This window comes from Macaca nemestrina, chromosome X (genome assembly GCF_043159975.1).
Source record: "Macaca nemestrina isolate mMacNem1 chromosome X, mMacNem.hap1, whole genome shotgun sequence".
NCBI lineage: Eukaryota > Metazoa > Chordata > Mammalia > Primates > Cercopithecidae > Macaca > Macaca nemestrina.
The window spans coordinates 87,127,678-87,140,106 of NC_092145.1; the positions used below are offsets into that span (position 1 = coordinate 87,127,678).

Here is a 12,429-nt window from a genome sequence, read left to right on the forward strand (position 1 = left end):
GAGCTTCTACATAGCAAAAGAAACTAGCATCAGAGTGAACAACCAACCTACAGAATGAGAGAAATTTTTGCAATCCATCCATCTGACAAAGGGCTAATATCCAGAATCTACAAGGAACTTAAACATATTTACAAGAAAAAAACAACCACATCAGAAAATGGGTGAAGGATATGAACAGGCACTTCTCAAAAGAAGACATTTATGCGGCCAGCAAACATATGAAAAAAAGCTCATCATCACTGGTCATTAGAGAAATGCAAATCAAAACCACAATGAGATACTATGTCATGCCAGTTAGAATGGTGATCATTAAGAAGTCAGGAAACAACAGATGCTGGAGAGGATGTGAAGAAATAGGAATGCTTTTACATTGGTGGTGGGGGTGTAAATTAGTTCAACCATTATGAAAGACAGTGTGGAGATTCCTTAAGGATCTAGAACCTGAAATATCATTTGACCCAGCAATCCCATTACTGGGTATACACCCAAAGGATTATAAATCATTCTTCTATAAAGATACATGCATACGTATGTTTATTGCAGCACTATTCACAATAGCACAGACTTGGAATCAACCGAAATGCCCATCAGTGATAGACTGGATAAAGAAAATGTGGCACATATACACCATGGAATACTATACAGCCATCAAAAAGGATGAGTTCATGTCCTTTTCAGGGACATAGATGAAGCTGGAAACCATCATTCTCAGAAAACAAACACAGGAACAGAAAACCAAACACTGCATGTTCTCACTCATAAGTGGGAGTTGAACAATGAGAACACATGGACACAGGGAGGGGAACATCACACACTGGGCTAGGGGAGGGATAGCATTAGAATAAATACCTAATGCAGATGACGGGTTGTTGGTTTCAGCACACCACCACGGCACGTGTATACCTATATAAGAAACCTGCACATTCTGAACATGTATCACAAAAGTTAAATATAATAAATTAAAAAATAATAATAAGGGACTAGGAAATTGGTAAGGCATGGTAGCAGAAGGCAATGGACTCAAAAGATCTTGCAAGTGACAAAGGCTATGTAAGCATTGCAGATATTTACATAATGGTGCAAGTACTATGGCAACTTCTTATTAATCTCTGTTTCATAAAATGCACAGGCTATAAATAAGCAGGCACAGGGCCACTACAAAGCAGCAATGGCAAATTCTTGGCATGGCTCCCGAATTGGGCACTGACAGAGACTTGGGTGGGCACCAACTGCAATGAGTTACAGAGCTAAATTATTTCTTCTGCAAGCCTGTGGTCTAGTCGTGTTATGGGGAGGCCCAGAATTAAGCCAGTGAGTGTGCGAAGACAGAATCATGAGGTAATATATGGCAGATCCACAACTCAGCTGGCTTCCTGGGATCTACTTTCTATGAGACACACAATTTTTCCATGATACTTGGTACCAGAGAGTCCCCAAAGTGCTTCCTTTTTGCCATCTGGAATATATGTGTCATCCAGAAAAGTTCTTTCATATATAGTTCATAGTTATCCACACATTTACAACACAGAAGTCTAGAAAATGCTTGAAATATTTTCAGTTTCTCCTCTGGGTATTACAAGGAGGAGTGATCTACTAGATCATTAAAACAAAATAGTATCCTCTTCTAGCATTTCTAGACATTTAGTTTTTCTCCTGTTTAGTAAAAGGCTCAGGGCCAAGAAGCCACTAGGCCAGGCATTCTGTGCTAACAAGATGTGCAAACTTTGGCCTACTGAGAAAAAATTTTTAAATTAGATAATCTAGAGAGCTACTAAAATACCAAGAGATGGGAAAACATAAAACCTTTGCAGATTTATAAGTACAGAAGTGATTATCTAAAGCAGAGGTCAACAAACTGCAGCCCATAAACCAAATCCACTCTACCATCTGTTTTTGTGAGGCCCAACGAGATAAGAATGATTTCTAAATTTTTAAATGGTTAAAAAGAAAAATAATATTAAATGATATGTGAAAATTAAGTGAAATTCAAATTTCAGTGCCCATAAAGTTTTATTGGAACACAGCTACTCCCATTAGTTCAAGTATTATCCATGGCTGCTTTCATCCTACAAAGGCAGAGCTGAGTAGTTGACACAGAGACCATATGATCTACAAAGCCGAAAATATTTACTACATGGCCCTTTACAAAAAGTTAACCAACCCCTAAATCTAAAGTCTGTCTGCGACTTTTAAGAAAACCAGAGACAGAAACATGAGAGGAGTTTTGTGAAAAGATCTCTAGGACTCGCAAAGTCAGGATCAGTCAACTCCTTGGCCAAAGATACCTGATGAAGGCTCTGTTGAAGCTGCAAGCAGATCCTCTTAGCAGAGTTAATTTGCCTCTGGGAAATGTTACTCAAAAAGTCAGGGAGTGAAGGGGACACTGATATGCACCAAAAACTCTCTGCTAGACTCCAAACTAGAGGTAACATTCAATTCCACATGAGTTGAGGTGGGAAAGAATGGATTTAAAGGACAGAAAGAGTTCAATGAGGGTTCACTTGCATTTCTTCCCTAACAAAAACCTGGGGTGAGAGAGAGAATCAAAGCCATACTTACATAAAATTTGCCAAAGAAACTAAATTGGGACCTATTGTAAACATCAGTGAGGATGGTGTAATTCTTTGAGTTCAGAATGTAAACTACAGTTTCAATTTTATGATGTGTACCAAACAGCACTCCATGTGTACAAAACAAATGGACATATAATCTCCAACGTTTTACTAGAAAATATCTGAAAAATAGTAAATTCTTGAGCACATAATGCACATGATGGATTAATTAACCCTCTTTGAAACATAATGAGGTAGAGATGGGGATTCATATCCTGATTTTCCAGATGAGAAATAGAAAAGAAAGGAAGTTACCCAGCAATGATCACAAGGTAAAAATCTCAGAGTCCTGAGTTTTAACCCACTCCATACATAGTACACTCTCTCAGCTGGCTCTATCCCCATCTGAAGATTGCTTCTTTAATTGATTAGGATCTTGGATTAGTCATCTTCTAGGAAAGCAAGACCAAAAACATATGCAGGTATAAATACACGTGAGTTTGCTGAAATGATGATGATTATGTTTGTAATTTGTAGAACGATCACAAAATGTCTAAGTTGGAAGCACATTTTGAAATATCTAGTTCAAGTCCGTTGTTTTACAGTCAAGGAAAACTGAGGTTCAAAAGGGGAAATTTCTTACCCAAGACTATACAACTAAAACCTCTCTGAGCCCTTACCTCTGTTTATGGGTATTGCTTTGCTTTGACTTCCTGGTCTCTTAGCATTCAAAATGCCTTCCCTTTCACCGCCCCATTCATCCTACCCACACCATAAACCAACTATTTCCCTACATGCCTGTTTCTAACCCAGAGTTCATCCCACCAAGCACTGCCCCCCAACACAGACTTAGACCAACTTTCTGCCCTCACCCCCTACCCTCCCCCCACACACTATGACCAAGTTTCTGTCAACCATAACTTGGTCATTTTACCCTCATGGCTTAGTAGCATGATTTTTTCTCGCCAGACCCTTTTTTCTATGCAGACCTTTCCCTGCCCAGCTTCACCCTCACCCCAATTCTCCAATATTACTGACAAGGAGAAAATGTAGGACTCCCCTTTCCCACTCTTCCTCAACAACAAAACCTGGCCAGATTACAACTGACTCTGTGCTGAGCCCTGCATCAATGACAGCCTAAAAGTCCCATGTGTTATAAACCATCAAAGCTAGAAATATATTTCTGTCTGAGATTCCAGGCTTTTAAGTCCTGTACTTGTGCCCATTCCAGAGATTTCTGAAACTATGAATTAAGTGATAATCAAGAGTCTGAATACACAGTCTGAGTTAACTGACTACAACAAGCAAATGAGGAAGAGAAAGATTTGTGTTTCTACTCTCTCTAAGACAGGTGTAATTTGATGCTTCAACAAGCCAGATTGAGAACCACCTCCAGAAAGGCCATATGGGTGAAAAAGATGCACTGTAAAAATGGAAAAAGATAATCAAATCAATAAATGTCCTCTTTGGGTAATAAGACAGCCCCCTGCCTTCAAATAGGGATAACGATGGCAGTAAAATCAATCCAACAACTTTACAGATGTGGGGAGAAAGAAAACACCAGTATTTTTTTTTTTTGCTTTATTTTGGGGGGTGTGTGTGTATGTGTCTGTGTCTGTGTTTTCTAAACCACCTTCTCCTACCTTCAAAGGGCTCAGGACTGAAATTTATGGTCCGTATTTCAAAATAACCAAGGGGCTCAGAAGGTTCCCTTTTCCTGGTTTTGCAAGGAATCCATTGTTGATTTTTCATATTTCAAGCAGGCAAGAGCATTTGGCCCCATGAGCTCAGAGAGTTTCCCTAACTTAAGAGACTCTAGGGTGTAGAGCATTTTGAAACCTTGCTGGATTTCTGTATGTTCTGTGAGTTGAGTGATTCCCTCCCCACAACTTCATTGCTTTCTTCCCTGTTCTCAAATGGCACAGGATCCACCTCATGGCAGAGCTCCTCCCAGGCAGCCCTGCCAGCTGCCCTTCTGCCTGTCTCCCTCCTTCAGCTCTAACTTCTGCAGAAAGCTCCCATGTAGGATATATGATACGACAGTAAAATCTTCCCTTTCACAATGTGATAGAGCATTTCCTCTGTTTTCTGAAAATAACAATTTGGTAACCCAGATTTGTAAAACCCAGAAACAGCATCAAGTATAATCTAACATATCTGACTATTGAATTTGCTTGTTTGTTCACTTGAACTCCTTTCCCATCTGATATGGTTGCTATTACTGTGGTGCCTGGGCTTGCTGATACACTACCTCTAGATGACTGCTCTGTTTCATTTTCTGCTCTATAGACAGGGCCCGCTGAGTGAGAGGTTATGGGGAAGTGCCAGGGTCTCATTGGGGAAGTTGGGGTGGTCTGAAGTCTCTGGAGCCCCTCCTCACTTCCTTTTCTGACAGCCATCCTTTCATGAGTACTCTGAAGAAAGGAAGGCACTGCTCTCAGGCTCTTTAGGCTCTGCTCTAGGCCTCACTGACCAGACCTAGACACTAGGGCCCTGGGCTTCATGCTAGCCCAGCATAAACAGTAGCAATGGGTCATTTGGGGGTATGAGCTGAACATGGGGCATGTTTTTAGTAATACCAAATGATAGCTGCCTTCTTGTGGGCCCCGAGGACTGGAAGTAAACAACACAGCAGCTTCTGTTTTATAGATATTTCTGCCACCCAGCCAAAATGATGAATCAACACTCATCATTGTGATTGACTATCATCGAGGAGGTCAGTTAAAGGGCATTCTCTTTCTACCTTTTCTCTAGATGCTTCAAACTCTCTGGTGCTTCTTCCATCCTCTGATGAGTATCAGTACATTTGTGGTGAATGGTGTGGCCTACATACCTATCTTTAAGACTGTTCTCAAGGTTTATAGCCCTTATAGAAGGAAAGGTTCTCTATTCTGGTTCTGACGTGGAACTCAACACTTCCAGCCAGTGAGAGGAAAGAGAAAGGCCTTGGCGGGAAGTACCTCTTTGGGGAAAGTCGGGGCAGAGGTGAATACTGGCGTTTAATAACGGGTTTGGTCCCAGAGCACAAAATCTCTCTCTAGGGGCTCCTCATCAATGTCCTTTTGAGAAGAAAGCCCTCGATACAGGGTGGAGAGTGAAGTGGATAAGCAGGAAGCTTAAGCCCTGGGTGGTTAGAGGAAGAGACATTACCATACATAAGAGGCCTGAAAATGGGAGTTTCTACTGCAGAATGTAGGCTGAGCACCTTTAGGGGTTGAGCAGACATGAGTTGTTCTAAGCTAAATAAAACTAAGGAGCTAGGGCTTGAGCCAATTTAGCCAGATATAAGATGCTACCTTAGATTAAGGTTAGGGACTAATGGACAGGCTTTGAGGTCAGGTCTCTGGAGAGGAGAATAAATGTGTTTCTTCACTCTGAGTTCTTACCTACCTAGGAACTATTAACGCAAAGACAGGTCCCAAGGAGGCAGCAACAGGAGGGAGCAGGTGCAGAGACTGATAGTCTGCTGAAGAGTGAGAACACTCTCTTTCTGGGGCCGAGGCCAGGAAGCCTTTGCTAAGAAACAGTCTCATATTCATCCCAAGGAACAGGCTGGGGACTCAGTTGGGGTTTCTCCACTTCTAACCTCTCTAATAAGGACAAATTTTTCCTTTACTAGCCAGCAGAGTAGAAAACAAGAAGGAAGGAAATTAAATCTTTTCAAATCATTAATTTTTCCTTCATTTCTAGGACCCACTGAGCCCCAAGCCCCAGCTGGGACCACCTTCACTGCCTACATTGCCTGTACAAACAAGGCTGCTGAAACCAGGGAACTAGCAAGTGCAAAAATTTGCTTCCTTAGGCTCCTAAGTTATTTGATAGGGCCTTGCCAATGACTCTGTTTCTGAGGTGATAAAATCCTGGGCCCTGAAAGGTTAGTGTCTCTCTCTGGAAGGTAAAGGAGAAAGGGAAACAGAAGTGCATGTGCATGTCCCTTTACCTTCAGCGGCTCTTTTGAAGAAGACCTTGCAGCTTCCACATGTGAGAGCTCCATAGTGACACCCAGAAGCTTCATCTCCACAGATCAGGCAGGTCTTCTGGGGTGGAAAGTAATAGTCAATTGGCAAAACATGGTCCCTGGCAGTCTCCAAACTGGAAAGACACAAAAAACCAATGCAACACATGTCATTGAATGGCAGAAATAGGCAAGTGAAGTCTGAGGTCTTCAGGATTAACCTGCATGCATAAACTACTATTATTTGATGCTCAAGTGAGTTAGTGTGAAGCTGAATTTTCTGAGACTTCTCCTAAAGATGGTGGTAGTAGGGTGTGACTGAGCCTTTTTGGATCTTGCCAAGGGATTAGGGAAGTTCTCTGGGATTAGCCAATCTCATAGTCTATGTCTATAAGAGGCAGCAATGAAAGTAGGAAACCTGAGGTTAAGATATCTAACTTAAGGTGGTGTTCAGGCAACATTTTCAGACTAATTAAATGATATGAACCCAGTTTTGTGACTTTACCTCATCCAAAGGGAGAACTATAACAAAATCAGACCAAATATCAAAGGAATTTGATGTTCCTTGTTTTAGCTCCTCGAACCTCAAATCTCATCTATAAAATAGGGATAATATCTCCCATCCTATTGAGCTGCTGCTGTGAGTGGTAATATAAATCAGATAATGGAGAAAATGTCCTTGGAATAAATACACAAGGATAGTGATTAGTATTATCATACAAGTCTTGTTATTTTTTCCCCCATTTCTTCACTTTCCTTAGGTGTTTCTCTAGATCACATGGACATCTGCCGGATTCCATTCCACAACATAAAGTACCAAGCATAATCCCTATGCCTGAGGCTTCTGTTGAAAAAATGATGCACGGTGATCCTGGACATCTTTTAGGCTACTACCATCAAAATACTTGGCCACTAAGGGACTCATAAGTTCTTTGGGCAAGGATGGAGCTTCAGAAGTCACCTTGTTTAACTACCTTTCTCCAAGAACATCTGTGCCCAAGCTCTTTCAGGTGGATATGAAAGAGAAGAGTCAGAAAGCAAATCCTAAAACCTTCATGGAAGGTTAATTCTCAGTCTCCTATAGTAAAAAATTCAAGTTTGAACAAAATGGAACATTGTTCTCACTACCCAAAGGTCAACTTTTGTCTTTCCTATGTCTTATGCCTAAGCATTAAACAAAACTCAAGTGGCATTCTGGGTTAATCTGCCTCAGAGAGATGACAACTGCCCATGCTATCATTCACAAGAGCACAACTGCTGTATTTTATAAGTACTTCTTCCTTACTAAGGAATGAAGGAAAATGAGCCCTAATGGGAGCCTGTTTGCTGTGTCGGGTGATTTCAACACCTAACAATAACTCTGTGAAGACAAGCTTATTTTCTCATTTTAATATTCATTGTACAGATGAAATAAGTAAGACTTGGAGAGGAGAAGTTCAGAAGAATTTGACTCCAAGTCCATCACAGTTTCCATTATCCTATTGTCTTCTCACCATTCACCTTTACTTTCCACCAATGGCCATTTCGTTCAAATGCTCAGCACAGTCATCACAATAAAAAAAAATAAAAACATGAAAGGTTATCCTCCCCTCAGCCCCAAGTGAACAGCTCTGGCAGGACAAGAACAAAGAAAACTTTCACTCACTTTACAAGCACTTTACCAGCAAGACACAAATATCAGCCTTTATTCAAGTCCCAAGTACAACAGAAAGCAATCGAAAAGTTCTACTGATTTGCACACTCAGTGGCTTGATATCATGGCCTATCTTCACTCCCCACAAGCCTTCCTTTCCCTACCCTAACTAGAAAGCCAGCAAGAGCACTTCCAACAAACCAAGGCTAGCAAGGCCATAAGTTCCACAAGGAAGGAGCTTACTTCCAATATACAATTCAGCTAAATGCTAAGATCATAATTCCTTTGGCTAAAAATGTCATTTCCTTGGGTAAAAACTGTGCCCCCTTCCTCAGTCCTGAATGAAACATGGAGAAGAAATAGAAAATTTTCCCAAGTACCTTTCTCCTTTCTCCACCTTTTTGATTTCTGTTACTAACACAAACAGTCCAAATAAAATCAGAACAACGTGTATTTAGGCACTCTATGTGCCAGGCCATTTCATACATATTATCTCATTTAATTCTTCCAACAACCTATAGCTCTGTATCATCCCTATATCACAGAAGAGGAAACTGATGCTAAGAACAATTAAGTGAACTTGTTCAAGGTCACATATCTATTAATAATAAGTGGCAATGCCAGGATTCCATCCTGGGTGAGTCTGACTCCAAAGTGTAGATTCTTAACCACTGACAAACCATGTTGTGCTACTGAAGGTTAAGATTAGGTAGATTTGTTCAACTCAACTCTTAGCATCTAGCCCTATGGACCAGGCACAGGGGTAGATGCTGGGGATATAGTGGTGATCGAGATATTTCCTTGGCCCTAAAAAAATACTATCTGTTAGAGAAGAAAGATGGGAAGTAAATAATTATAAAATAAGATAGTAAATGATATAAGAAAGCAGAGTGAAGACTGCTACAGATGAGGATGTACTTCAAAGATGGGATTATTATTTGAAAGACACAAATGTATGTATGGGTAAAGGAGATGACAATGATGATGCTGATGATAATGATGATTATTATTAGATAATTACAAAATAAATATCAGATAAACAGTCTATCTATTTTGTAGATAGACCACTAGCCAGACTAATAAAAAAGAAGAGAGAGAAGAATCATAGATGCAATAAAAAATGATAAAGAGTATATCACCACTCATCCCATAGAAATATAAATTACCATTAGAGAATACTATAAACACCTCTGGGGCACATAAAATAGAAAATCTAAAAGAAATAGAAAAATTCCTGAACACATATACCCTCCCAAGCCTAAATAGACCTCCAAATCCCTGAATAGACCAATAACAAGTTCTGAAATTGAGGCAGTAATTAATAGCCTACCAACCAGAAAATGTCCAGGACCAGATGGATTCACAGCCGAATTCTACCAGGGGTACAAAGAGGAGCTGGTACCATTCCTTCTGAAACTATTCCAATCAATAGAAAAAGAAGGAATCCTCCCTAACTCATTTTATGGGCCAGCATCATCCTGACACCAAAACCTGGCAGAGACACAACAAAAAAAGAAAATGTCAGGACAATAGCCCTGATGAACATCAATGTGAAAATCCTCAATAAAATACTGGCAAACCGAATCCAGCAGCACATCAAAAAGCTTATCCACCATGATCAAGTGGGTTTCATCCCTGGAATGCAAGGCTGGTTCAACATACGCAAATCAGTAAACATAATCCATCACATCAACAGAGCCAATGACAAAAACCATATGATTATCTCAATAGATGCAGAAAAGGCCTTTGACAAAATTCAACACCCCTTCATGCTAAAACTCTCAATAAACTAGGTATTAATGAAATAGATCTCAAAATAAGAGCTATTTATGACAAACCCAGACCCAATATCATACTGAATGGGCAAAAACTGGAAGCATTCCCTTTGAAAACCAGCACAAGACAAGGATGCCGTCTCTCACCACTCCTATTCAACATAGTATTGGAAGTTCCAGCCAGGGCAATCAGGCAAGAGAAATCAATAAAGGGTATTCAAATAGGAAAACAGGAAGTCAAATTGTCTCTGTTTGCAGATGACATGACTGTATATTCAGAAAACCCCATCGTCTCAGTCCAAAATCACCTTAAGCTTATCAGCAACTTCAGCAAAGTCTCAGGATACAAAATCAGTGTGTGAAAATCACAAGCATTCCTATACACCAATAACAGACAAACAGAGAACCAAATCATGAGTGAACTCCCATTCACAATTGCTACAAACAGAATAAAATATGTAGGAATACAACTTACAAGGGATGTGAAGGACCTCTTCATGGAGAATTGCAAACCACTGCTCAAGTAAATAAGAGAGGACAAAAATAACTGGAAAACCATTCCATGCTGAAGGCTAGGAAGAATCATTATCATGAAAATGGCCATACTGCCCAAAGTAATTTACAGATTCAATGCTAATCCCATCAAGTTACCAATGACTTTCTTCACAGAATTAGAAAAAACTACTTTAAATTTCATATGGATCCAATAAAGAGCCCCCATAGCCAAGACAATTCTAAGCAAAAAGAGCAAAACTGGAGGCATCACGCTACCTGACTTCAAACTATACTACAAGGCTACAGTAACCAAAACAGCATGATACTGGTACCAAAACAGATATACAGACCAATGGAACAGAACAGAGGTCTCAGAAATAACACCACACATCTACAACCATCTGATCTTTGACAAACCTGACAAAAGCAAGCAATGAGGAAAGGATTCCCTCTTTAATAAATGGTGTTGGGAAAACTGGCTAGCCATATGCAGAAAACTGAACCTGGACCCCTTCCTTACACCTTATACAAAAATTAAATCAAGATGAGTCTTAAACGTAAGACCTAAAACCATTAAATCCCTAGAAGAAAACCTAGGTAATACTATTCAAGACATAAGTATGGTCAAAGACTTCATGACTAAAACACCAAAAGCAACGGCAACAAAAGCCAAAATTGACAAATGGAATCTAATTAAACTAAAGAGCTTCTGCACGGCAAAATAAACTATCATCAGAGTGAACAGAAAACCTACAGAATGAGAGAAAATTTTTGCAATGTATCCATCTGACAAAAGGCTAATATCCAGAATGTACAAGGAACTTAAACAAATTTACAAGAAAAAAACAACCCCATCAAAAAGTGGGTGAAGGAAATTAACAGGCACTTCTCAAAAGAAGACATTTATGCAACCAACAAACATATAAAAAAAAGGTCATCACCACTGGTCATTAGAGAAATGCAAATCAAAACCACAATGAGAGACTATCACATGCCAGTTAGAATCATGATCATTAAAAAGTCAGAATACAACAGATGCTGGAGAGGATGTGGAGAAATAGGAATGCTTTTACATTGTTGGTGGGGTTGTAACTTAGTTCAACCATTGTGGAAGACAGTGTGGCAATTCCTCAAGGATCTAGAACTAGAAATACCATTTGACCTAGCCATCCCAATACTGGGTATATACCCAAAGGATTATAAATCATGCTACTATAAAGACACATGCACACGTATGTTTACAGAGGCACTATTCACAATAGCAAAGACTTGGAACCAACCCAAATGCCCATCAATGATAGACTGGATAAAGAAAATGTGGCACATATGCACCATGGAATACTATGCAGCCATATAAAAAGATGAGTTCATGTCCTTTGCAGGGGCATGGATGAAGCTGGAAACCATCATTCTCAGCAAACTGACACAAGAAAAGAAAACCAAACACTACATGTTCTCACTCATAAGTGGGAGTTGAACAATGAGAACACTTGGACACAGGACAGGGAACATCACACACTGGGGCCAGTGATGGGTGAGGGGCAAGCGGAGGGAATAGCTTTAGGAGTAATATCTAATGTAGATGACGGGTTGATGGGTGTGGCAAGCCACCCTGGCACGTGTATACCTATGTAACAAACCTGCACATTCTGCACATGTATCCCAGAACTTAAAGTATAATAAAAAACGAAAAAAAAATTATCAGATAAACAAAATGGAAACATGCAGAAAGCTCATTTTGTAAAGGACTTTTAAGAAATAGAAATGGACTGTTGCCGTTCAATGGCTATAAAGTTTCAGTTAAGCATGAAGAAAAAAATTCTAGACATCTGCTGTACAACATTGTGCCTATAGTTAACAATATGGTGTTGTGCCCTTAAATTTTGTTATGAGGGTAGACCTTATTGTGTTATTATTAAAAATGTTTTTTAAAGAAATCGAAATTTTCATCCATGCTAAAATGAAAATACAGTTAAAATTTTTTCAAAGAATCTAATTGAATTTACAATCAATGAAAGA

The 12,429-nt window shown here is 39.7% G+C and overlaps 1 protein-coding gene across 1 annotated transcript in view; it reads right to left on the minus strand.

Moving 5' to 3' along the window:
• The window catches only part of LOC105476689 (androgen receptor), a 170,302-nt gene that overhangs the window by 69,416 nt on the left and 88,457 nt on the right, over nt 1-12,429 (minus strand). Inside the window, exon 2 of the mRNA XM_011732842.3 lies at nt 6,493-6,644. Within this exon, the coding sequence (XP_011731144.2) occupies nt 6,493-6,644 (152 nt within the window). The remainder of the gene's footprint in view (nt 1-6,492; nt 6,645-12,429) is intronic.